Source organism: Apus apus, chromosome 6, assembly GCF_020740795.1.
Source record: "Apus apus isolate bApuApu2 chromosome 6, bApuApu2.pri.cur, whole genome shotgun sequence".
Classification (NCBI taxonomy): domain Eukaryota; kingdom Metazoa; phylum Chordata; class Aves; order Apodiformes; family Apodidae; genus Apus; species Apus apus.
The window spans coordinates 6,357,124-6,384,184 of NC_067287.1; the positions used below are offsets into that span (position 1 = coordinate 6,357,124).

Consider the following 27,061-nt stretch of genomic DNA (forward strand, 5'->3'; position numbering starts at 1 on the left):
TTTAGAAAAGCAAAAGGAATTGTAATTAAAAACTCTAAAATTCTATTACACAGTTTCCTATTCCCTCCTCCATTTAGGTTAACATCACTGCTACAATCAGATTTTTTTAAAAAAGAGCACTCAACAAGTTTCCTTTACAGGCATCCTAACCTGGTTTTTGAAAGTCCACGACACCCACGTCCTCTAGCCTTGTCCCTAAAATTCTGACTGTGAGCCTACAACACCCTCAGCAGTGATCTGGCACTTGGTGGGCAAAAGCTGCTGTGTTTACCATGATTTGCAGCCACCTCATCATATCCTTATAGCTCTCAACTGCTCTGAGCTTAGGATTGCCCTTGGTGGTTTTGCCCATGATTTCGAGCAGGGATAAGTGAGTGTGCACCACTACATAGTACTGGCTGGGTGTCACAGTCCTGTCCCCCTTTCCCTCCTGTGTGTCCTCCTTGCCTGTTGATCTGCCTGTTACTAAGGCTAAAACCACAAAAGTGACGAGCTCTAGCCCAAGCTGTCTTCAGATCCTCACAAGGACACCACAGCTATTTTCTTTGCTCACGAGCAAGCACGCACAGTGAGAGCTCCAGAGAGGCAGCTCTCAGCCTGAGGTTCATGACGGAAAATCATTAGCCAATTGAGATCTTGTATCTAAAACTGGAATTACCTGTTTCTTCCAAGAGAGTAACTTAACATCAGGCTGCTTGGTATGTAGCTATGTGTGGGACCAGTGCTGCATGTCCCTGGTAGCTGGCCCCCGAGCACCACTGCATTTCATGCAAATAATCCATGTCAGTGGTGAGGACATTGGGCTCCTTCAAATCACACAGAGAGCACAAAGATGATGTTTCTCACATGGGAAGCGGATGCTCTCAGAGGTGAGGCTGTAACCTTGAGGGCTCCCCAGTCCTCTCTGGAAGGAAGAGGCACCAGTCACCCCATTCTCCCTGGCTTCCCCAGTTCCAGCAGAAGGTTTATAAATCCCTGGGCATGAAGATGCCTAATGACCAGAATATCTGTCTCCTCAAAATGGCAGGGCTTAACTCCTGTGCTCAGCATTCCCTGGAGCGGGTGTGGGTGGCTCTGCTTGCTGCCCTCAGCACTGCCCCACAACACCTTGCTCCTGGGAGCTACATCCTGACTCCTCAGGCACCTTTAAGGGTTTGGGATGCTGAATGTTGCCACAATAAATGTCCCTGATTAATAACCAGAATAACTCTTGCTTGTGCATTAGGCCAGATATGTCCCTCTACCTCTATCTAGGTCAACGAGAGCCTTGGGAATGCAGAACTGTGCTCTGAAAAAATGCAGAAGAGACTTTCCTATTTTAAGGTTCTTTTAATTGCTTTTCATGCTTTTCGTAATATCTGAGGGGAAGCTCCTTCCTGGGACTGTCACTTCCCCCACTCACATCTCTTCTGGGAAGAGTTGGAGATCTCAGCCTTTCCTGCACCACAGCCCACTGGCTTTGCTTCTCTGAGGGTCCCACTCTAGCTGATCTCTCTCGTCTTCTCAGCCTGTCTGCTTTTCATCTTCCTTTTTTGACTGCAAAAGAAACAGAGTACATCCATTCCTTGCTAATGTGAGCAAGAGAAACTGAATTCTAGCAAACAAATTGAAACAAATCAGGCAGTCTTGGAGCAACCTTGCCTTCCCAATGGACGTATGATTTGTCCAGATGTTGAGCTTGTAAATTCTGGGCTTTGAAACAGTCTCTTAAACAGAGACCCTGCATGCTTTTTGTTCTTTAACACAACCCACCCTCTGGGCACATCAGTACAGCTGTGGCTTTGAGGTGAGTTGCAACCAATAGTAACATTCAGGGACATAATTAGCAACTTTGGAAGGGACTGCTGTGGGCAGATGGGAGCCAAAAAGGCTATGCTTTTTGTAAGTCAGGCTTTTGTATATATTGGCATGGAAGTCCAAAGCCATATGTGATGAATGACCTTACACGTCGATAAGCCAGTTGAGCAGTAAACCATGGCATCTGTGTCCATTGCTTAGGTACACGGCAGTTCTGACCTCTCTATAAATCATGCCAGAATTAGGTTTCCCTTACTTGTCTGGGTTAACCTTTCCTGCCATGTGGTTTAGCTACCCAGGAGCTTAAATCAGTGGTTCAACTGTGTGGCCTGAGGTTCACATGCAAGGTAAGGAACCCCAGATTTCTCTGGCCATGGTCCTTTTCCTTCCAGCAGAGCCCACTTGCTGCGCTAGAGCACAATCTGTCTTCAGGCACAGCAACAAAGTCTCTGTGAGACAAGAGGAATAGTACCTAGGACCAGACTAGGACCAGAAGTACTGCACAATTAGTGCTGCAAAGGCTTTGCCGTTTGGCAAAGTACAATCTTTTAGTTTGGGGGGACTTTGAATTGTAATTTTTTGTCCCCCCATACCTTTACCTGCTGCTAGCCATGCAGCACTACAGCAGCCCATAGGTACATGAGTATTTATTTCATTGCTGGCCTTCTGCCCTGACAGTATGTCCATCCCAGCAGCTCACCTGGCTCATTTCAGGAAAGATCCCAATCCCAGTAATAGCTTCTGATGGAAATCTTCTGTGATTGCTGACTCTCAAGCTTTCTTGGGTTTTGTTCACCAGAAAGCTGTCATTTCAGGCAGCCTTAGCATCCACCTCACATCACAAAACCTGAGACTAACTGTTTTATACACATGTACAGCAAAAAGGCTTTTTCTTAGAATTTACTTTAAATTATTATGCTATCACACCACTGCCTGTGGTGAACCCTGATGCAGGACATCAGGGTTCATGCTCCTGTGGGCTGTGCAAGCACTGCTTTCAACAGCCTAATGCTCACCCTGGGCTTAGATGTCAGTCATTATTAGGAAAGAAGAATGAAAATCAGGAAGATATTTAGTGCGTGAAACGGGTAACAACACTTCTGTGCCGTTATGTCGTGTGTTGTGTCTCCAGTGATGGTCATTTCAGCTCAGGTTACAACAAGCCCTAAATGGTTGGACTATCATGATTGTTTATTTAGTGTCTCTCCAGCTGTGGTTACAGATGGGCAACTAGGGAAGAGTATCCTATACATCTTATCTATGCAGGGCAGGCATGTATGATAGTTTTCCTCAGTATTTTTCCACCTATTTCCGCTCAGGGACCTCCTGCACTGGACTCTGGGTGTTCCTCCTCAAAATACTTCTCACCCACTATGTAGTTGTCTTCTCTTGAAGCCATGTGAAGGTTTAACATCTGTTCCTCTTTCCGGAGGAGTCCCAGAGGTCACCCAGCTGCCATGGGAAAAGCCATCTCCTTTTTTGGGGTTTATAGATCTGAGCAACAGCAACCCTGGGGGAGGCAGTTGCTGTCAGCAAACTCATCTGCAATCACTGATCCAAATTTGGATCAAATGCTTATAGTCTCTTCCATAAATAACATATGTCCTTCACATAAAAAATAAAATAAAATAAAAAATTTGTTATTTATACAACAAATATACCTAAAAACCACCAACCAAGATGAGGACTCAATTGTGCTAAGGCACTATAAAAACAAGCAGTAATCCCCCAAAGAGCTTTTAAGGAAGGAATTGATAGTTTGGTTCTCCTAGGAAGACCAGGCACTGTGAATCTGTAAAATACATTTCTATGCAGAGCAGAGAAAGTTGCTGGGCTTTCATTCCTTTCAGGTCTTGATAGCACACATAAAGCACTGAACACAAAGGCAAAGTGTGACTTTGCAACTCAAATCCCAGACACAATATGTGTGCAAATCCTGCCAGTTACACCCACTGACTTCTAAGCAGAAATTTCTTCCTGAATCAGGAAAATCACAAGCTGGGCATTGTTCCTCACTTAAAACATCAGCCCCACAGTGACTTATTTGATTGCAGCAAGCTTCAGAGAGAGGAGCAATCCCAAACCCTTACCATAAAAGCATATTTCTGCCTTCCTGCTGTTGCACTGTGTTCATGGAGGTGCCCAAAACAATCATTTTTAGAGCAGTTTGACTCCTGAGCTTGCCTCGGTGCGCTTTGAAGCAGTTTGTTCTAAGCAAGTCATGTTCACTATCCTAATCTGACATGAAGCCTGATGGAAAAATCTGTGATCGATTATAGCAGCAGGACAAAGAGATATGAGAGGAAAGCAATGCAAAAGAACAGATATCAATCACTGGTTTGCAACGAGCCTGAAATAGGTAGCTGGTGGTATTACTGAGTTTGAAGGCAGTGTAGCACATCTTTTTGCTGTGTGTAGGTAAACACTGGGAGCTGCAGCCTGTTTGTCTTAGCGACAGACTGCTTGGGCTTGGGAAGTGGGTTTTGAAGTATGGATTTTGTTGGAAGGGGACAAAAGAAACTGTTGGTTTGTTACCTTGAAACCAGTGTAGCACATAATGATTGTTTGGAGCAGTTTCACAGCGGCTTATTGCTGGCATTTTTAATCTTCTGGGGTTTATATTCACAATTTTTAAAGGGTTGAATATGAAATTTATAATGGAACAAATTTGTATTTAATACAAAATAGCAGACATGACCAACAAACCCTTTAATGTTGAGTTAGATTTTTGCTTGTTGCTGGACAAGATTATACTTCAAAGCAAATTAAAAATGTGAAGGCAAATTCTGATTGCAATGCAGGCAACAGAAATCTTCCTGTCAGCCTCAATAAAAGCAGGTGTAAGTTTTCAGCATTAGTCCAGTCCATCCAATTCATGTGTCTTTCTGTCTTTATCTAATCTAATACATGGTCGTGAGATAAATTACAGAAGCATATGATAAATTGCATTGCTATTCATTTTTGGCAAGATCACCTATGCTCTGGCCACTAATTCATCTCCGCTAGGATCTGTTGTAACATACCAGATCCTTGAAACAGCTTCTAAATAATGTCATTTTATTTTCTTTAAGGAAACAAAAGAATTTTATCTGCTGGCAAATACCCTGTTTACCTTCACCAAAATAAATGACACCTCATTGCCACCTCTGCAAAATAACTGGTATAAAAATATAAAAATGTGTTTATAGCATGAAGAGTCTCAAAAATATTAGGTCCTTATATTCTGTTTGAGTGGAAAACTATGACATATTTGAGGTTTAGTGTGTGTCAAAGTGGGAAAGGATGATATGGTTTAGGTTTAGGGATTTCAAAGAGTCATTGATTTGGTTATTTTTGTGTTCATTGGGGTTTTTTTGCTAGAGACTTGGTAATACAGATAACATACACAAACCTGAGTAAGAAATCTTCAATATGCTGTAAGAATAATTTTATTTTTTTGTAGTGTTTATTTAGAGCAGTTCACTGCTCTTAAATAAAAGCACCATTGTGAATCACACCAGTACCACCTTGGACCCACATGTTCATGCATCTCTTTTAGGTACAATTCATATCCACCTGGGAGTGGAAGGAGGAATATCCCACTAAAGCAAAAAAGGAATATATCTTCTTTCCCCTTACATCCCCTGCATCCAACTCTGCCTTCCATATGAGCTCTGCTGGGTAGCCAAGGCTGGTGGTGAAGTGATCTGCAAGGAAATTGGGAAGGTTAGAAGAGAGGTGTTGGGAGGTATGAGCTAATGGAGGCTGACTTTGTGAGTTATAGGAGAGCTCATTGTCCCATTGTCACTAGAATGAAGGAGCACCAGGACAGGAAGTAGGACTGCAGCACAGAAGCTGGTATCAGGCTCATTGATGGCAGAGACCCTTGGTCCCACCACCAGCATAAGCTGTTGGACCTGCTGGGATGCTGGTGGGCACAGGGCTTCATCCTGAGCCAGCCCCATGTCCCACCACTCTGCTCCCAAGGAAGAGGGGAAGCAGGGAAACTGTGGCAATTTTGGCCAGAGGACATGTTAGCCCAGGTGCCCCAGCTCAACGCCAATCTGGGTAATTGCTTTCTGCTCCTTGGCATCCCCACTTCTACTGCCAAAGCCACCTTTACTGCCAAAGCCACCTCTCCCTCCTCCTCCTGCCATAAATCGCTGGGAAACGGTGCTGTGAACCATCCAACAGCTGCTGAATTTCATCCAGGATGTTGCAGCACCTCAACAGTAAGAGAAGTGCTTTTGCGTATCCAGCTTGTAAAGCAGTTTGGGGCATTCTGAGATGAGAGACACAATTGGTGTGAAAAGGTGATTATTATATTTACTGCAAGATCCGTTCTCCACCCCATGAAATCATGAGCAGTGCTTCAAGACAGAGAATGTACTGCAGGATGATGTGAAAACCCAGTCTTGCTGGTGGGAGGGCTAGTTTTCCTGGTGGTATCAGAGAGGTGAAGCCTTCATCCTACGATACTTAGGAGCGGTTGAGGCATAATGGTGATGTCCAGCTAATTGGATGCATTGCTATGGGCACTTGAGAAATATGATAGACAGATGCATTCAGCCAGACAGAAATCCCCTGGTGTAGTGAGCTGAAGTCAATTATGGACTTAAACTGTGAAAGGTTTGACCTGATGTCATTTATGTCTCGAGTCATAATTAATGCTTAAAGTTCAACTCTATGGCCATTTTCCTTTAATAACACTTAAATCCCATATAGAGCTCAAAGAATTGCATAGACATGATGAAGGAAGACTTGAGTGGATGCCAGAATTTCAGCTTTAGTAAATAATCCTTGAAACACCTTTGCAAGGCATATGGGTGGCATCATTGCTCTTCAGTTTCTCCTTTGAAGAGAAACAGGGTTTTTCCAATGCCTCCCCAAAGCCTGTGGCACCTGGAGATAAGAGCTGAGGCTTTTTCAGCTGCTAAACCAACAAAAACTCAGCTCAGTCCAGCTCCCATCTTTTTGTCTTGATATATTCTTATATTTTACCACAATCTTTAGAAAGATTATAGACAAATTGCTTGTCAAGTGGCCTGGGTTTTTCCGATTAGAAGCTATGCAAATGCAGAAGAAGAAAATCTCCATAAACACAGCTTTTGCTTCCAAGATTTTCACGTGGATGAAATATGAATCTTACTGGGGGAAGAAACACACTCTTGAACTGAGACCTTGTAAGCTGAGATGCAGCTCCCTGCAGCTTTTTACAGTCAAGTTATAACTGCCTGTAAAGCAGGGGTTTAAAATGGAAGTGCTGACAAAACTTTTAAACTACAACAGTGGAAATGGCGCCGCAATAATTTATAATCTACGGGCAGCTTTGGATTTATTATCACAATGACAAATGCACTGTCATTGTTAATAGGATATTTCCCAGCAAGGACTTCTTGTTATGCAAGCCAGGTTCACTGTGTCATGCAGCATGATAGCAATAAAGTCTACAAGAATTTGTAATGAACTTCAATTACTAATAGATTATGGTTAATGGGAAATATGTGCAGTAAAGATATGGGTTTTTATATGCGCCTTCTGGTACTCTACAAGGCAATGATTTATGCTACAATTTATGTTAACATTCTCCAGTATGAAAAGAAAAAAAAAAAAGAAGCCTAAATTGGTGGAAAGCCACTCCATCCAGAACAAATCTTTAAGATAATTTTGCACATCATGTAAATGAAGATGTAAAATCGGATATTAATCTGTTTCATTTCAGCATTTGTGTTTGTATTAAAAATGAAGACTTTGCCCTGCTGTGTAATGACATTAAAAAACCCTATCGTGGGCTGCAAGCGTAAATTACACCCGTGTAGAAATGGCGACAGCAGCCGAGCTGCAAGTGCATTTGTTCAATTCGCTGTTGTAATTAACAGAGCAGTGAGATTATTTTTCCACGTGTGATTTAAAGCAACAGCCCTGAAGCTGCTCAGCCAGATGTGGTTGATGCAGAGGGGATATATATACATGAAGACGGGGCTCCTCTGGAGGGGATCAGCCTTTTCCTCCCCCAGCCTTCTCGCGCGGCATCGCTCCAAAGCCATTCTTGATCCGCAGACATTGGGCTGTCCCCTTCCCTGCACAGCAAACCTCCCACAGGAATTACTCTGGGAAATAATCACCTGATGCAGCAGCAGAGCCATGAGCTCACACTCACTTATCAGTGGGACACAGGCCTGGTGCTTGCATGTTGTTTCAAAGCAGAGTTCCTCCTCCTCCCTCCTCGCTTCCCTCCAGCTTTTTTTTCCTGCACCTGTAATATAATCTGTATATTCCAGGTTTATGTACCAGTGAATTGAAAAGAAGGATGCCTCCCAGTTTAAAACAAAACACTGTTCAGAACTGTCTCTGATGAATATATAGATGAGATGTTAAGGGTTGCATTTGCCCAGAGTCACATCTCTGTAAAATATTTACACTTCATATCAGAAACATATTTAGCCAGAAAGGGGCATCCATGCATGAAGAGCTTGCAGGATAATTTCTGGTATATTTTTTATACAGGTAGCCTGATGTCCGTCTTGCTTCAATCAATCAGTGTTACACTGGTTTAAGACCATTGGGCTCAGCAAACCTCTTTATTAAAACATAAAAATTCCCTCTCCAGGGGGGCAAGGGAGGAAGGCATGACCTGCTGGCTCACACATCCACCTGGATGCAAAGGGCAAGGCTAGTCTGGGGATGGGCTTCTCAACTAAAATTCTGCTGGTTGAGGTAAGGCACACTTTCTGAGAAGAAAACAATAAATTCAGTGTGGAAGGCACACAGGTAAACTCAAAATTGCTATATAAATCCCTGTCTGCGGACAGGCTGGACCCTCCAAACGCACTCTGGAATAGCAGTATCTCATAGCACAATTAAAGGTGATTCTCACATCAAATGTGGCTCTTCAGGCTATTATGAAATTGTTTGAGAGATTTAAAAAAAGCTCCTTCTGTTTTTATGGTCAAATGAGCATAAAATTGTGCTTCCCCACACCCATTTCCTACTAAATAATACTTACAGTACTTACTTCGTGGAAATGCGGCTGTAACAAATTTAACATTAAAAATAATTTATCCTTTAAGGATGCTCTTCTTATTCAGCTTTCCCCCAACCCCTAAATGGAATCAGCTGCATATACAGAATGGAGTTTACTGATTTTTTTTCTTCAGCACTTTCAAAATTAAATTCTCCTCAGAAGCAAAAGGAATGGCAGAGGACCACCCTAGTGTGTCTGGTTGCAGATAAGGAGATTTTTTTTCTCCACCCTGGGGTGAAAGTGCCTTTTCCCCGTGAGAATTCTGCTTTTAAATAAGACCCTGCACAGCTGCACACACCCAGCAAGAGCTCCTAGCCTCTCCCTTTCTGGTTTAAAGGGAAGGACCTCTCACCTGCGTTCACACTGAGTTTCCTTTTGTGTGTGTTTGTGGTCACAGCCTCTTCTCATCTCCTCACATCCTTGTCTTTCCTGCTCTCTCCCACGTTTTCAGAACAAACCTCCTCCCAAAACACTAAAAAGCTTTTCTTGTATTTTTTACCTCTGCTAAACTCCAAAATAAGCAGGACATGCGTCTGCATCTTGTTGCTGGGTTTTCTTGTAGGATTTGGGTTTGTCTGTTTGTTTGTTTTGGCCTTTTTTTGGCTCCCAGAGACAAGTCAGTCCTGACAGGGTTGATGTGGCAATATTCAGCAGTCACCTCCTTCACACGCACCATTTAGAAGAGGTCACAGACAGCACAAAAGAGCTAAGAAAATAATTGTAACTTTAATTTGTTTCCCATTAGAAATGCATGCAGCAATCTGTTCTAATGAGAGATTTTCTTTCTTTCCCACCTTGACACAGCACCGTAGCAGCTTACAGATACACTGAGGTCTTTTGATGCAGGAGTATGTATGTAGCACTGTGTAAAGGCTTTAATAGATTTTGTTCTGTTCAACAGCTGAGACATATCGTGGAAACATTCTGAAATACACTGGAATTAATATTTGCTCACTAGGAAAAATGTGTGTTTCAAATAATTCACCCTAAAATGAATATAAACAGCTATTGACGCCCAATATGGTCTCTGGTAAATCACTTCAAACCATTAATAATCCATATTGTATCAGAAATGTATATGCAAAAAGAAAACATAATGTCTTGCAGCCCAAGCATTACCTAAAGCAAACCATTTCCACACTGAATCAAATGATTTCAATGGCAGGAATCACACCTGCCTCACTGCATTAACTGAGTATTCTGAGTATTTAGACTGTTAAATTCATTCAAGCAATTATATGGCATTCAAGGCCCAGGGGAGGTTTAGACTAGATATTAGAAAGAATTTCTGTACTGAAAAAGTGGTCAGGCACTGAAACAGCCTGCCCAGGGAGGAGGTGGAGTCACCATCCCTGGAGGTATTCAAGAGATGTGGTGGCACTTAAGGGCATGCTCTAATGGGCATGGTGGTTTTTTTGTGGGGTGTGTGTTGGTGGTTTTGTGGGGTGTGGTGGTGATTTTGTGGTGTGGTTTGGGTTTTGTTTGTTTTTCTTTCCCCTGGGTGGACGGCTGGACTTGATGAAATTAGAGGTATTTTCCAACCATGACAATTCTGTGATTCTGTATTCCACCATGCACTGTGCCTTGTAGAGAACATAACCCTTCTTAAAACCATAAAACCATTTAGGAAGATAGATGCATCAAGTACTGGAGTGGGGACATCCCCACATGGAGAAGGGACCAGGGGGATGAAGCTCCTTCTTGCTGAACATCCTTGTATGATTTAATCAATTTATTAAAGTTCACTTATAACAACAGATATTAATACTGATTTTTTTAACATGCATCAAAAATTATATCTCAGTACTGAAGTAAACCAAGCCATTTATAAAGTACAAAAAACATATTTCAGTTGTTAACAGTTTGTATCTAACTATTTACTTCAGATCAAGAAGAGGTGAACTCATGGCTCAATCACTATTAAACTCAGGTTGTTACTAAAAAGCACCTTCCCATCCTTTTCCTCACTGCATTCAGGCTTTCTTAACTCTTCTATTACCCGATGCTTTAGTTCAGGAGGAGCAGTTTTAGAAAACTCACAAGTTGCTGTCAGGAAATCCAGCAACAGCTCTCCATCCTTGTTGCCCTCAATAAAACAGCTTGTTATGTCCAGGTGGGATGGGAGATCATGCAGCTGATACTTCAGCCCAGCTGAATCCAGTATCCTTTTGATGTCAGCAGAGGAAACATAAACACAGAGAGCATCTCTGGGGAAGGAAGACCCATACTTCTTCCACAGTGTCTCCCAGCCACTGGTTCCTGAGAGATAAACCACAAGAAAAATGCTCAGGAATAAGGAAAAACACTATTTGAACAAAATGTTGATAATTTTGATTTTTTAGCAGTTGTCCTTGTTGCAAGCCAGGTCTCTCCAGAGTTGGAACATGTGCCCTGGGGCATGGTGGAGATGGCTGCCTCCCTACTTCTGAGCCTCAGGGTTGGGGGCTGCAGGAGGGGATGGACATGTTGTCTACCCTGAAGCTCCAACACCTCCCACCAAGCCCCCAGCTGAGGTCAGAGCAGCTCAGTACACTCAATCCTCCCTCCCTCCATTGCATCCCTCCACTTCATGCACATGGGCAATATCTCTCAGGGTCATCCTTCTATAGCCCACATGCAGAACATAAGCTATTCAGTGCCATCTTCTTGATTTAAACTGTTCCCTAGATTTCAGCTGCCTGTTTGGAAGACTAAATCCTCTCCTATTCATTCACCTAATTACTTTGTGGTCAAGGTACAACTGAGCTTCATTGAGTCACACCACTCTGTGTGATTCTGTGAAACAAGTATTACCAGTGAACTCTCTCTCTACTACATTAAATACGTGGGGTGTAAACCCCTGCTCATATTGTCCATGAAGCTGGATGTGTGATGAAGGAAAAGTTCAGAGGGACAGAGCCCAGAATGAAGCTGCACCATGCTCCTGGCCTTCAGCCCTTGCCCCCATCACGCTCACATTGCCCACGTGGGCAGTGCAGGGGCTGCCCCTCACCCCAGGCAGACCTCCCCAGTGGTGCAAGAGGAACACTGGGCTGTAAAAGATGAAGGATGACGAAGGCAAAGCCTCCTGTAGCATCAGAAACACCTCCAGAACTAAACCCATGCTGAGCCATGACGTGTGCAAACCTCTGCTCAAGGGATGTTTTACAAAGAAAACCAGCTGGGTAAGCTAAAAACTCCCCAGACATGTCTTCACATCTTTATTTTCCTTCACCCTGGATCTGTGATTCAGCATTTCTGCTATAAATCATTTATAAAGGGATCACCCAGAATGACTGGACAGAATGAAAATAACTTAGAGCCTAATGAGCAGCTCTTGAGAGTTATGACTATAAATCTCCATAACCACGAAAACCAGTTGCTCGGCGGTTTCACAAATGCTTTATCTGCAAGCAGTTATTTATAGTCAAATAAACAGTTTGGTGTTTAGAAGAGGGGCTACAGTATTTTCTTTCACCTGGTGGAAATTGAACGCAGAGCACTAATTACAGGAAATGTGCTGGTGTCAGTGTTGTGTGACTCAGTGCCATCTCTGAGCCGAGCAATTATACACTACCTGAACGCAGCATTATTCTAATAGCTCTCGATGGGCTCAGCATATGGCACTGCTTTTGTTTTCAAGGCGATGTAAACAGATTTTGTAAATGCTTCCAAAATAACCCCACATAGCTCTTGCAGCCCTCCCTGCTCTCGGGGCAGGGACGGAGCCGGAGAGATCACCGACCTTCACCAACTGACCAAGCCCTCTCCTATCAATCCTGTTCCCAGACTGCTTTTTAATTAACACATCCTAATGTGTTTGTGTTGGAGATGACATTACCTTCATTTTTTTAAATAAGCTTTGTTCTGTTGATCTTTTAGTACCTCTTTTTGCTGCAGTGCTCATTTTCATAGCACTTCCTCCCTCCCCTCTCTATACTCTTCTTTCTCCCAAGGTTTCCCCCTTCATTTCCTCTCTGCTATTCTCAGCCCTACTCCTCTCTCCCATTTTCTTGCTGGCCCCAGCAATTTCTGTTCTATTCTTCTCCATCAGAAAACACAGAGGTGCCTGGCCCAGATTTGACTTCAAATACTTTTAATGAATTCAGAATTTTAATCACATTAATTTTGAATAGACACATGTTCCTTCCTGTATTCATATTTCATTAATATCTAAAGGGACAGGTTAAGCAACAGGAACAGAGTTTCAATTAACTATACACAGGTAATCAGCAGTAGTCTGATATTATAATCTATTCTCATTGAAGCAAAGAACAAGAACAGTGACTCAGATTATTTAAAATAAAGAATTCTTGCAGTGAACTGCTTGAAAACACTTGAACCAAAACATTTTGGAGAAAACTAGTTTGAATAAATTCAGGTCAGAGAAGTGCCATTTTGTTGTGGACACTTCCTGAACATAAAAAAAAAAAGGAACTTCATCAAACACATTACAGTTTGCAGACATGGCCAAATTTGGTAAAAAAAAATCAGCTCTGTGCAAATAACCTTTAGCATCCCTGACAAGAACTATCAGATGTGGCTGTTCATACAACTAAAATTTCCAAAGCTTGTGAAGCAAATGAAAGGCTTTATGTAGTCAAATCAGACTTCGCCATTGCAGTATCTCTATCATACCTTGCCCATAGCATTAAAAGGTCATTGTTTACTCTGCTCCCACACTTTCCTTCTGGGTGGACCACAGAGCATCTCTTTGAGATCTGAAACAGCTCCACCCAAAATGATGATGTTAAGGAAATGGGCAGTTTAAGAAGAAAATGAACCATATGTGCTCTAACACCTGCTGCTTGCTTAATGCCTCAAGTCTCCTGGAGTAAGATAATGTGGTGCCCAGCCTGGAAAGTCTTTTACAGAAAAGAGCAGAGGCTGAAGGAGCTGTTGTGAGCAAGAGCCATGGGATGGAGCCTCTCTCTGGCCATTGATTATGGCATGTCCAAAAGAAGGGCAACAAAGCTGGTGAAGGTTCTGGAGGACAAGTCTTACCACGAGCGGCTGAGGGAAGTGGAAAAGGAGGCTGAGGGGAGACCTTATTGCTCTCTACAGGTACCTCACAGGAGGTTGTAGCAAGGTCGGTCTCTTCTCCCAAGTAACAATTGATAGGACAAGAGGAAATGGCCTCCAGTTGTGTCAGGGGAGGTTTAGATTGGATATTAGGAATCATTTCTTCACTGAAAGGGTTGTCTGGCCCTGGCACGGACTGCCCAGGGCAGTGGTGGAATCACCACCCTTTGTGTATTTAAAAGACATGTAGTGTTTAGGGACATGGTTTAGTGGTGGACTTGGCAGTGCTGGGCTAATGCTTGGATTTGATGATCCTAAAGGTCTTTTCCAACCAAAACAATTCCATGATTCTATAATTTTGCAGCCAGTTCACTCTATAGGTGTTAAGGGATGTTTTAAATAAAAATGTGCATTGGTTTCTAGCTAGCCTGGATTGAACTCACAGGAATCCCAAAGGTCCTCATGGCTCTTGCCTGACTGAGAAGCACTGGTAGAGCAGCTCTCACCTGATGAGTGGATAATGAGGAGCTTGGCCTCTGCTTCCAGGAGGCTGTGGAAATACCGGATAGTCGCCAAGATATCTTCCACATAATATAACATCTGGAAAGAGCAGAGATGCTTACAGAGAGAACAGTGCAGCCCTGGAGAGTGTTATAATTGGTACCACTAGGTAAAAGGAGCCAGATGGGGACAATCTTGAGAGAAGAGCAGAGGGATGACAAGACAGTAGCTTAATGCCAGGCAGTGGGCTCCTGCTGCAACCTCCTCAGGGACGTCGCTGCCTTCCCTGCTCTCTGGTTCTGCCAGGATCACACTCATGTTCATTTATTAACCTGAGATAAACAGATCAGCCTTTCTTAGAAGGGAGGATGGCTTGTAATGGCTTCAGTGAAGTTGGAAATACAAAGGCAATTTCCCAGAGTGGACAAGGAGCTTTGAAAACACTAGTTAAAATCTATTTTCTTTTTTGTTGACTGCCACCCACAGCCTGCTTAATAGGACTACTGTGCTCAAAGTTGCTTTGCTGCAACTCATCTTTCATTTTTTGCAGTTCATTTATGCTTAAGTACTTTGAATTACAGGGAAATAAACTCACCTTTCTTCCCTTTCGAGTGGATAATGAGGTCACATACTTCATGCATGTTTATAACAGCCAAGTCTTTGACAGTATTTACTTTGTAGAGACTTTTACCTGGATCATGTGAATTAAGTCCCATTTTTTACACTTCTTCATTCGACTTTCATATTCATAAGCTGTCTCCTCATGCCAGGTAAACTTTACATTCTCGAGGTTTGATGTCTCAGCCACACGCTCTGAAATACAGGAGAAGGCAGGACAGAGTTATCTCCATTGCAAATAAGGGACCAACTTCCATTCAGAGCTGTAATACATCCCAAAGTCATGTTTAGGCAGAGAGTTTTGGTATCAGTTTAACGTAGCAGTGGAATATCTAAAAACTTGTGTCTCACTGTGTGTGAGAAGGGGGCCCTTAAGGTCTTTGTAGGATGAAGTCTTCCATCTGGTGCTTTGCTCTTTGCAACATCCTTTGGGCTCCTCCAGTCTTTACCTGACTTTTAAAAAAGAAAGAAACTCTTCCTCATGACTGGCTCAAGCTGCATTAAAAGGTGTCGGCTGGGATAAGCAGTAGTGAGGCCAGGAGCAGCACATTTCCTGCTGAATGGGAGAAGAGCTGATGGCCTCTTTGCTTAGGTGCCACCCAAAGCCCACACGGCTGAGCAGAAGCCAGTCCATGGCAGAGGGTTTTCCAGGGACTGAATAAATAAATACAGGGGCTTGAGGGTGGATCAAAGGGACTGTGTTTTGGACGGAAAGCTCACTTAAAAGTTCAAGAAGGGCAGAGAAAGCAAATGGCTCATTATGGGAATGTGTCACAGGGGTAATGGGAGATGGATGGAGCTTTGCTCCATAAGCAAGGACCCATCTCTTGGCATTTGGCTTCTGTTGTGTTCAAATAAATGAGATTTTTTCAAAAAGCCCCCAGTTTTGGCCAAGTGCTTCAGGTAAAAGGGATAGTAGTGTTTTAAAGCAAAGACACAGGGTGTGTTTTCAGCCCTCCATACAATGCACACCCAGCAACTGAGGAAAGCAGAAAGCTGGAGAAGTGGATTCAAGGAATAAGTTATAAAAAGGGCCTGGCTCATCACTGCTTTTCTTTGCTTTAATGGGAGCAAAGCTGAGAGATAATTTCATAGTTTAGGGGATGCTGGAATGCTAATGTCCATCTGCTGGCATATGGAGCTTGTCACACTGCGCTCCCGCCCAGCGCTTGGGATTGCCCCGGGACAAAGCTCAAACTGATGTGATTCCTGTGCTTCGCTGGAGTTCACACAGAATTAAAACTCACATGGCCCAAAGGCAGACTGAGCATTAGCTACAGAACACGTTCGAAACAACACAATTTGCTAAGACCTAGGCCTGTACAGCACTAATCACAATGTCTCTCCTTTTGGCCTGTGATTAGGGCCTAACCCCACTGGACAGAGGAGGAATGCTCCATCCCTGCTTATCTCCTTTCTTTTATGGCTGGAAATGGGCCACCCCTTTCAGGTGCTGCTGTTGTTACTCTCTTGCTTCCAGTTATCAGTCCTGGCCCCAGCACCTGCAGTCAGTTTTAAGTTGCTGTTTTAACACCCAACTTGTTCAGCAGCAGTTCTTATCACCATCACAAATAATCTGGTGCAATCTGGTTCAGTTCAATTGCTGACAATCTGCCAGGAGACACAAGGAAGAAAACTGAATTGTGGTGCCACCCAGACCAGGCTGCCCACAGCTGAACCACACCGGGCAGGCCATGGCAGCGCAGCTCAGGTGTGGTGGGACCCCAACCATGGTCACCAAGGCATTGGACATGGACCAGGAATGAAGGAAAGCCACAGCCTGGCCATGGGGTTTGAGGAGAGCCTCCATCAAATGACCCAGCCTAAAGTAAACCTCGGTTTGTCATCACTGCATGTCCCAGTATGAAGCTTCTCATGTGACTGTGGCTTCTCCTTCCAAAGGAAAAAGTATCTGGTTAGGCAGAAAACATAACTACTGAATCCTCAGAGGCACAGATAATGTTTCCAATTCTCCCTGGAAAATCTTAGGGCTCAGAAACTTAATTAATGATACGTACTGGGGACATGATTAATTACCAAATAAGAAAGTTTAAAGAAAGAAATTCAGATGAATATTTCATTTATAGTTTAGCATAAAACTTAAAATAAGGACAACATCTTATATTTTCTTTAACTTTCTTCTGCAAAGAAACTCACTGGAGTAGGGTAGGGCTGCCAGTTACTTGGTGGTGGGTGGTGAGACCAACAGGAAGATTCAGCACAAATCTAGTCCCATGTAGCCTATGCTCCCTCCATGGCCCAGACAGGGCAGAAATGCTATGTGCAAGGGCTCAGATTGCCTCATAAAAGACAGCAGATGCTCTCTTGCCCATCCTTCACCATCTCAGCCTGGAGCAATGTAAATCTGGAATTTTGCACGAGCCATCTTTTCAAATATGGAGTCCATATAATACAGAGACAGATATAAAAAAGATGTGTTTCCTGGGAACCTTCAGTGCTCCCAGTGACACTGGGCTCCCCCACTGCAGGGGGAAAGGGATTGTTATTTTTTTTCTGCTTTGACTTCCTCAAGTTGCTTCATTTTTAAGGACTTAGGCAAGAGTAAGAGTTTGAGATTTACAGCATGGTTTTACAGTCTGGTGTTTACTACAGGTTGGAGCATTTCCAGCAGCACAGACCTGCTGATGAGGTTCATTCATTACTGCCAGGGCCATTCAGCAGCCACTTTCTGGCAAGGTGTGCTCTGCCTGGGGCTGCTCACAGCCTGTGCAGCGTAGCTGGTGTCACCTCCACCCATGACCATAACTACCTGCTAAGGTAAAGCCTGGTAGGCATTAATCCAGTGATAGTAAAACCATAGATTGATATTTAATGCTCACTTTGTAGGGTAATTTGACCACAGTGTCCCTACTAACATTCAGTCCTCCTTGGGCAATATTTGGCTTTCCCTCATGAATGTTGCTAGGACCTTTGGGCTGATGGAAGGAAACAAGCTCAAAGCCATGGAATGCACAGCAAAAAATCTTTCCTGTACATTTTTCTTTCCTTCCAATGTTTCATAATACAAAGGATGGTTACTAATTTAGTGCAACACTGTGAGGTTTAGCTATTTGTTACTCGGAAATTATTTTTAAGATATGCAAAAATTACCATGAGACACTAAAATTCTCCCTTTGATGCTCAGGAAGGATCTGGATTTCATTCAATTTGAAGGAGAAAAATGTTCTGCAATGTGAGTCTTTTACTCTGTTCCCATAAAATCACTCACCCATTCACACCTTGCTTAGGTTTTAAACTCTGTCTAGCCCAAGCATTTGCCACACAGAATTCTTGGCAGTGTAAGAGACAGATTTTCATGAGGGACTGAACGCTGCTGAAAAGCAATGATGGCAAAAAAACCATGGGATTGTGACTTATTTAACTTTTAAAAGCCAATCCTGACAAGAAATCATCTGAATGTGGGGTCATCCAGTGTTCAACTCTTTTTGATGCATTTAGCATGCTTAATGTAAACTTGTTTAATGTAAAAATACCTTTGTACTTCACGATTTGGCCAGCACTTGGTTCTATCACATCGTTGTTGATGGTGACTCCTGGATATCTGGCTTGTACTTTTGAGAGGATCTGCAGGTCCATCTCACCTAGGGAACAACAACAGTAAGTAGAAGATGAAGGCAAAGCTCAGGCAAATGTCATCTCCACCATCACCAAATCCCCTGTTTTGAGGACTGATGCCTGCCACCCGTGTACACACAGGTACTTCGCATTCTCAGCTCATTGCCATGGAGGGCTTAGCTCTAGGATTTGAGAAAAATCTAAATATCACTCCCAACTGTCTTCATTGCTCCTCTCTGACTTCCCATGCCAAAGGAAAACCAGACACATGCACATGGCATGACCTCAGATTTGCTCAACATCGCCTAACCTCCCAGGGAAGATCCTAAATGATCCTGATGGTACCAGTGCTGGTGGTCCCAAGCCACCAGCAAACCTGGCAGGATTTCCTGGGAGTCAGTAAGAGCATTTTTAGGCAAGCATCTCACTGGTTACCCAGTCATGTGTGGGGCGGAGAAGAGAATATCTGTTTACACTGGATTCAGAACCAACATTCATGTCTGTTTGTCTTTACTGTCCTGTGACTTTTTCCATAAGCAAGAGGAATATTGCACATACCATTTCTGTTTATCCAACCCCTGTTTACAGAACGCCCCAGAGCTGCCTTTACTTTCTGAGGAATTATTCTCTCTGGTTACTGTTCAGGCTGGCTCCAATGGTTTCACCAATGGCAGTACCAATGGAGCCAACATTTCAAAATTTAAGAAGAGGTGCCAAAGCTCTTGGCCACCTCTCCCCATCCACAATATAGGAAGCTGAGGGAGATGATGCTCCTGAGGCCTGGCTCCAGGGACAGTATCACACTGGCTCATGTAGGCTTTCTTAGGGCTCCCTTCTGCTCCTTGTGCTTGAATAAAAAAATAATAGAAGAATAAATTAAGGTAGAAAGGGTGAAGCAGAGGGTAACTGTGCTGAATAATAGACCCGGGGGTCATGTTACAGACAGATATTGAGCTTTCTCCTGAAAGATGTACTTGTGCTTGCACAGAACTCCACATCACAAAATTCCCTGCAAATGAACAAAATTATGCACTCAACAGAAGCTCAGGCAGGGAATCCTGATGGCCAGACAGGCCCTTGCTGAGGGACTGTGAAGGAAGTGCTCCCATCAGATCTGCACAGCCTCTGCCCATCCTCAAGATTTTCAGTTCCCCTGGGTTCCCACCAATGTTGGTTCCATTATAGAGCAAATTTGAGGTGCAAAAGAAAATACTGGGCATTAAATAGCCATAATGTGGACCCCAGAGGTCCTCCCCTGGAGGGCTCTTTTCACTAAGAAGAGGTCCCTGCCTGCTTCTGCGTCCACCACAAATCACCATGAGTCAGAATCAGACACCACAGCCCAGCTCTCACCTGCTCATTAACACCCTGAAAATGTAACAGAAAAACTTTTTTTCAGACTTTTGTGTCTTTCTTAAAGCAACCAAAACCACCAAAATTACAAGGTATCTGTGCAAGACTGTTCTTTGAGGGAGGGAAATTGGATTTCTGAAGGAGCAGAAATAGCTGCAGCTTTGCTATCACTGCAGGCCCTGTACTCTGCTGAAAAATCAGAGCAGAGCCAGTTGTCTGCAGGCTGCTGTGGTAAAATCTGGAAACACAGATTTTGTAATGAACTACTACAATGTTTTTGATTTTTGGTTGCTTTACCAGCTTTCTGTAAAACGGATTAGCCCTTTGAAAAGGTTGTGCAGGTTCTGATAAAAAATACTCTGAATTTTGCTTTTCTATTTGTGCATAGGTTAATATATGCCCTTCCCCTCTTCTGTGGCCAAACCACCCTTGTATTGTTTTTAACAAAAAAAAAACAAAACAACAACACACCACCCCTTTGATTAATAATTTAATCCACAGCCTTAATTGGCTTCAGTTAGCTCTTTTATATGCAAACAAGTGTCCTGAGGCATCCTGCAGTCAAATCCATGGCAGCTTGCATTATCAACAATTTGGCAATTAGGCTATCCAAATTATTTAAACTCTCCAACACAATTACCTTTTAAAGGCTACCACTATGTTCACCATTAAGTTTCTAATTAAAACATTTTACGTAACGGGATAGTTTATAGCCCGGTTGCTACTTTATAGCAGCACTGATGACTTTTATGGTTTTTAAAGGTACAGAGTGCTGTGTGCTGGAGTGGGAACTTCATAAGGCTGCAGGGGAGGGCAGAGCTGCCACTGGGTGGCTGGGATGGGATGTGATGCTGCATTAAATGGTCTGCTTGTCCCTCGAGGTGGAAAAGTGGAAAGTCTTTCCTTCTGCGCTGGCTCCCTGTGCAGCACTTGGGCAGAGAGCCCAGGGCAGCAGCTCCATCACTGCCCTCCCACATCAGCCAGGGGTAGCTGGAGGGATTTGGGAATTTGCTGCCCCTCCACCCCCCAGGACACAGAATGGGAACAAGCCAGTTTGAGAGGTGGAGGGTTTTTTACATCACAAAATGAGTTTTGCCTGCACATTATTGACTGAATGTCCATCAGGCTAAGGTAGAGTGTCCCTGGTTAAGGAGTTAAGTGCCTCACTCTGTAAAGTGTTCCTCTTAAAAACCTTTTGTTGGTTTTTTTTTTATTTTATTTTTTTATTGGCAGAAGAATGGTTTCCCTTGTTTGAAGGGCAATGTTTCTACTCTGTCACACTCTCTATCTTATAACTAATGCCAGCCATTTACATACAATTATTTTTATTTATTAGGAGAGGCTGACAAAGCTGAGTTTAGTCTTTGGAAATGGTATGACTAAAGCAGTTCAACTAAATTAACTGTCCTTATCAAATTTAAGTCTGATGACTTAATGGGGAGAGCAGAATTAAAAAACATAGGCTTTAACTACAAGGGAACTTAAGCAGGAATTTAATGAGAAGAAACCACTCAATGTTGTTGGTATTGTTCTTCCAACGAGTGAACTTCAGGTAAGAGACTTACTTCTGATTTCTTCTGGATTTCTTCTGGAGCTTATGTTCATCTCCAGTGCTTTGGGGGACAGTAGCTCCAGGAGGAGCTTGTGTATTGATGGTGGTCAGCAAGTTTGTACAGGCAAAACAAAGGCCAGCCCAGGCTGTCATGTAGCAGGGCAGGAGGCAGCAATGATAGGGAGTTACCACGTCAGTAAATAGTAACTGCAATGCAAGTAAAAATTTTGTATTCTGAGGAGTCTGAGATGTTACAGTGCTTTTGTTGCATAGAAACACTATGGGGCAGTTCAGGTCTCTCTCAGTCCTCAAGGAGTGATGTTGCAGAAGGAGGTTTCTTGTGGAGAGCATAAGAGCATCAGGGTGGGGAGAGACAAGCTGTTTTCAGACCATGTGGCCACATACCAGCTAACACCATCTGTCCCTGGTCCTGACTTTTCAAGAAAATATTTATTTTCCACTCTGCTTCTGTCTGCAAGTTGTAATCCTGTGCTTGAAAAAAAAAAAAAGTGAAAAACATACCAAGGTTGAAGTTCATAGCATACCTGCTCCACCACCAACACTTAGAATATTGATTGTAGACTTCCCATTTCCAATACTGAAAAACATGAGTTACACATGTTAGCAGAGCTGCCCCGCAGAGGGGCTGATGTGCATCGTGTGAAGCAACAGAGATCCCATGAAGACTAAAATCTGCAGGACAAAACCAAACGCAGCATGTGCAGGTACAAACATGCCTACAAGTGGGCAGGCAGGAGCAGATTCAGAACTCTGCTCTTTGGAGATGCCCAATTTCCAGTTATTTTGGCAATATGTAGAAGAGTTCTGCTTTAGTTACAGGTGCATACGAGCAGAAGCAGGTATGTGCCTTCCCCATGTCTGTGCTTTGAGGACCAGAGACCTCTCTGGGTCTTGACCAGCAGCTTGACAATTATTTGTGGAAGTTCTGCATTTTGCAACAAGAGGAGGAAGGGGGTAAAATGTAACACACTTCAAGTCCCTAAGCAAGGCTCTGGCAGAGCCATAAGCCCCTGGTCCCAGAGAAGGGCCTCCCCAGAACCAGGCTTTCAATCCAGATGCCTGCTGTCCAAGCCAGCCTGCAAAGTGAGGGGTCCAGCAACAAATGTGCAGAGAAGGCAAAGCAGGAGTGTTACTTATACACACTAAATATTAACTAAAATTATTATAAAAATATGCTTTCAGTCAATTTAATGTTAAAATTTAATATTTGTTAATTGCATTTTAGCATTTATTCAGGGTAAGCTGTACTTCATAGAACCACAGAATGGTTTGGGCTGGAAGGAACATTAAAGATCATCCCCCCTGCACAGGCAAGGACACCTCCCACTACACCAGGTTGCTCCAAGCCCCATCCAACCTGGCCGTGTACACTTCCACAATGGGGCATCCACAGCTTCTCTGGGCAGCCTGTGTCAGAGTCTCATCACCCTCACAGTAAAGATTTCCTTCCTAATGCTGACCTAAATCTATCCTCTTCTAGTTTAAAACCATTCCCCCTTGTACTATCACTACATGCCCTTAAAAAAAGTCCCTCTTCAGCTTTCCTGTAGGCCCTTCAGGTACTGGAAGGTGCTCCAAGGTCTCCCCAAAGCCTCCTCCAGGCTGAACAACCCCAACTTTCTCAGCCTGTCTGCAGATTGGCATGCAAAGAAACAATTCAGCCTTATCTCTTCTTCCCTGCTCGGCAGGCTCCGTCCTGAAGAGCTGCCGTTCAGCAGCATGTGGGAATGAAATCTGCAGCCAAGCCCTATCAGAGACTTCCAGGCAGGGAACAGCAATCTGCCTCCCACAGGCAGCCCCCCGAGCCCGTCACGGCAGCAGGACCGTGCCACCAGGCTGTCCCCCAGCTCAGTGTGGTCACCTCCGTGGTACCTGGCTACCACAGCCGGCAGCTGCCTCTCCACCAGGTCCCGCATGCACTGGTGCTCAGTTGAATTCTCCAGGAAGAGGCGGAAACACTGGAGGTATCTGGCAGGGTCAGTGACCAAGCTCCTCATGGGCAATGCCATGCTGGTGGTCAGAAGGGTGCCGGAGGGGACAGGTTACTTCTTGCAGCTCTTCTTCCTAGCAAAGGAATAACAAATATCAGAGAGGTACAACCAGCAGGCACCTGGACTTTGCCTGTGTCCTCAGCTCTGCTACTTTGTCGGAGAGCACTTCAAGTATTATGCAATTTTATGACGGAAGCTGTGACTCAGGTTCAAGCAGCAGAGGTTAATATTTATCTTTAACCTGTGCAGAGGAAGCAACAGCATTTTTTAACTGTGCTGACACAGGAATCTCTTAAAAGCCCGGGAAAAGTGTCTGTAGACTGTTCTTAAATAAAAGAAAAATGTCCCTATTTCTTGAAGGGATGGCAAGGGTCCAAAGGCTTGTTCTGGATTACAAGAAAGTGCAACACACATTTCCAAAGATGCTGGCAGATGTCTCTGGTTTTTTAAGCTTTTGATGTTCTTGAAGGGAATGCAGATGGGGGGTTGAAAACAGTAAAAACCTTATAAATGCACTCTTTATTTTTCTAGTTCCTCTGAAGTTAATGGTATGATTCCCATGGGCTAAGCAGTTAATTCAGGAAAGCCATGTGAGTTACTGGAATGGATGTTGTGCTAAACCCAGCTTACATGGAGTCAGTGAGGCAGAGTGTGCTACTGGGAAATGTTGGGCTGTGTTGCACAAAGACATATTCATCCCCTCTTAAATTGCAGCTTAAGCCCGGTGTGTCTTGTCTTGACTGATGAGGAGAAAAAGGTCCATTTCCTTCTTGTGGGCCCCAGGCCAAAGGACCACACTGCATCTCCTGCCATTAGATTTGACTTGCCTGCAGAGGTTCTGTCCCAGCCACGTCTGGTTATTTTTATTGCTCCCTTTCAACTGTCTCCAGCCAAGCCCTGTTGTCGAAGTGCAGCAGCCAGGAGCCAAAGCCTCTCATTCCTGAGCTCTCCCAGCTCCCAGCAGAGCCAGGGCAGCTTCCCAAGCCCCACTGAGCCCCCGCACCAATTGCCTTCACTTCCCAGCATGACCACTGAAATACAAACCCTGAGCTTTTTCCAGAGTACTTTTCTTGTCCCTTTGAATTTTAACTCTGTCCTCTGTTCAGCTATACAGAGCTAAACAAGTCTCATTCCTCCCCAAAAACATGCACAGAAACACAAAAGAGCAGCAGGCTCAGGTTCACACTCATCATTACCTCCTTTTCCAGTGGTGAACCACTGGCAACTTTTCTGACTAACTGCAACAAGTTTTCCACCTGCCCAAAAGCTGTCTGCTCAAGGTCACGTCTTCCTCACTTGCTTATGAGAATGTCACACAATGGTGCCAGCCCTAAAGCCACTGTACAGGAATGGCTCCTTCTCCCCTGTACAACAGGACAGTTACACCACCGGCAGAAAATGGGCTTAGCAAAGTATCTCCCTGACATCTCCATGTTGCCTGGCCACCCCCTGATTCTATTTCTGGTGCTCACTCCTTTCAAAGGTTGATTTCTAGGGACAGCTGCGCTGCTGAGCAGCTGCAGTTCCCCAGCTCCTCCTCTTGGCCCCTTTTTAATGGTGTAATGAGCTGCTTGGCTTTGCTCACCTTGCTGCTCACACCAAAGATAGCATCCAACTCATGACATATTTTGGTTTTGCATCCCATTAGTTGCATCTCTGCACTTCCCAAATGTTCCCAAAGGATTACATGTAGCAAAGGCTTGTGGTGATGCACCTCCTCCAGTGTGTGCTGCTACTAGAGGAGCTGTGAGGTCAATTAGCAATGCCTGTTAATTGCTGCCCTCGAGGCAGTCCCAGAGACAAGCAGCAACATCCAGAGCAGGATCCAAGGTGTGATTTACCACCCTTACCACTGCCAAGGCAGATGCGGCTGTCAGCACATTCCCTGTGCCCACCCTCTCAAGGGTACTTGCAAAGGAAAACCAGCAAAACTGAGTATGTTAAACAACAGTGATGAAACGGGCCTGGAAACAAGCAGATGGGAGAGCTCTGGGAACTCTGCTGGGTGCTGGATGCTACGAGGACCAGTTCAGAGCAGCAGGGGAAGGAGATGCCCACTCCCCAGCCACTGAGCTCACTCCCCTTCAGGGAGCCTGGAGGTGTCAGATAAGAGGGGCAATCTGGCTTGTGCATTAGACAGACAAACTGCAGCTGAATTGGCCATAATGGGTGAGGAGCACAGCTCAGGCTCACAGGGTGGTATCTGCCCCCCATGTGCACAGAGCTGCCCAGGTCACCTGTCCAGCTCAGCCACCAGACATGAGCCTTGGATCAACATCCCCTCCTTTTCCCAGATGGCCAGCACTCAAACCCCCAGCAAAATCTGAATTAAGCTGGGGAAATCAAGTCTAAATTTTGCCAGAGAGGGTAAGGAAGCAAACTCCCACATGTGCATTGGGGGAGAACTACTGCTAAACCACCCTGAAAATACAGTGGTGTATTCCTTGTTGACCCATTCCTCAGCTCTGCCCAACTCCTCACTTTTTACTTTAAGTGCATAAAGAGGCTTTGCCATTTACCACTAACAAACTTTCAATCTTGGAAAAATATTTTGCAGTTAATAAGAGGAAATTTAGATAATGGACCTTTTTTCTTTGCCTTCCTATGCTTTCCAGTATTTAATTTGCCCACAGTCCCTGCTCAGCTGTCTCTAATGAGCAGCTGAGATTCATTTTCCTGTTAGGTGCAGTTCAAGGAATTTGTCTCATTTATTTCATTATGCTTTTGGCTGTTTGAATTTGCCCCATTTATTCCATTATGTGTTTTGCTGTTTGAGTTGCAGCCAGTTAACTTTAAAAATGAGTTAAGAAAAGGAAGAAAATGGGGTTTTTTTCAGAACCAGGCTGATAGAAACTTTTGGGTAGTAATGTTCCCTTGTGTATTTTCCCTTCAGTGATAATCCAAATTTATACGTAGCTCCCTGAACAGTTTTAGGAGGTTCAAAAACGGACTCTGTATTTACACTGCAGTTGCTTGACCCACCCCTGGTTTGCATCAGCATGAGCAGAATTAAACCAGCTTTAAATTTGCCATAAAACTCTTTAAACCTTCCCTGCAAAGCCGGAAAGCAAACTGAAAATGTCCTCAGCTGTAAGCTATTTGCAATTGGAGCTCATTAGCACTGGCTTAGGGTTTTGTTGCTCCCTGCCAGCAGAACAGGGGTCCCTCCTGGAGGAGCTGAATGTTGTCTGTCCCACTCCCGCTGCTGTACTTACAGGCTCTGGGTTTCTCGCGGCTGGGGGCTCCCACGGCAGATGTTGCTGCAGAGGCTCAGGACGGGCTGGGGACACCCACGCACCCACCCTCCATCCCAGCAGCTGCTGCCGTCCCACCCCCGGGGGCGTGACGTGGAGCACAGAGGTTTTGCTGCCGACATCATAACCTTGTGTGGCAGCAGCTGGCTCCACGGGCTGAGGGGACAAGTTCAACCCTGCCTGCCACGTCCAGCCAGCCCTCCTGCGTGGTGCCTGGCAGCTGTCCCCAGGAGACGCCTGGCACGGCCACCAGCGCACCGGGAGCACACAAAAACCAGAGCTCTACCAGTGTGGTAATTAGAGCACGGGTGAAAAAATAAAGCCCTTTGTGACTTATACATAAGAAATGGGACTCTTGACAAGTTGGGTAGTTGTCTCAGTGTGTGGCACAGGG

The 27,061-nt window shown here is 44.3% G+C and overlaps 1 protein-coding gene across 2 annotated transcripts; it reads right to left on the bottom strand.

Moving 5' to 3' along the window:
- Nucleotides 1-9,507: 9,507 nt before the first annotated feature.
- LOC127386742 (histamine N-methyltransferase-like) lies at nucleotides 9,508-26,746 on the bottom strand. Of its 2 annotated transcripts, XM_051624216.1 has the most exons (7): nucleotides 26,629-26,745; nucleotides 23,295-23,486; nucleotides 21,947-21,999; nucleotides 18,415-18,522; nucleotides 14,994-15,115; nucleotides 14,308-14,401; nucleotides 9,508-11,059 (listed from the first exon to the last, which is right to left on the bottom strand). In XM_051624216.1, the coding sequence occupies exons 2-7, from the start codon at nucleotides 23,429-23,431 to the stop codon at nucleotides 10,704-10,706; spliced, it is 870 nt and encodes a 289-aa protein (XP_051480176.1). In that variant the 5' UTR covers nucleotides 23,432-23,486; nucleotides 26,629-26,745; the 3' UTR covers nucleotides 9,508-10,703. The 2 variants fall into 2 exon arrangements, with proteins under 2 accessions (XP_051480176.1, XP_051480178.1); XM_051624218.1 differs by lacking the exon at nucleotides 14,308-14,401 and having other exon boundaries at nucleotides 10,848-11,059; nucleotides 26,629-26,746.
- Between the last annotated feature and the right edge of the window lie 315 nt (nucleotides 26,747-27,061).

Bases quoted from the DNA above. Each gene is read 5' to 3' on its own strand.
- LOC127386742 (XM_051624216.1), bottom strand. From the start codon at position 23,431: ATGGCATTGCCCATGAGGAGCTTGGTCACTGACCCTGCCAGATACCTC. The intron at 22,000-23,294 runs GTACCACGGAGG...CATGTTTTTCAG, and splicing joins CTGCCGGCTGTGGTAGCCAG to TATTGGAAATGGGAAGTCTA. The intron at 11,060-14,307 runs GTGAGAGCTGCT...TTTATCTCTCAG, and splicing joins CCTCATTATCCACTCATCAG to GAACCAGTGGCTGGGAGACA.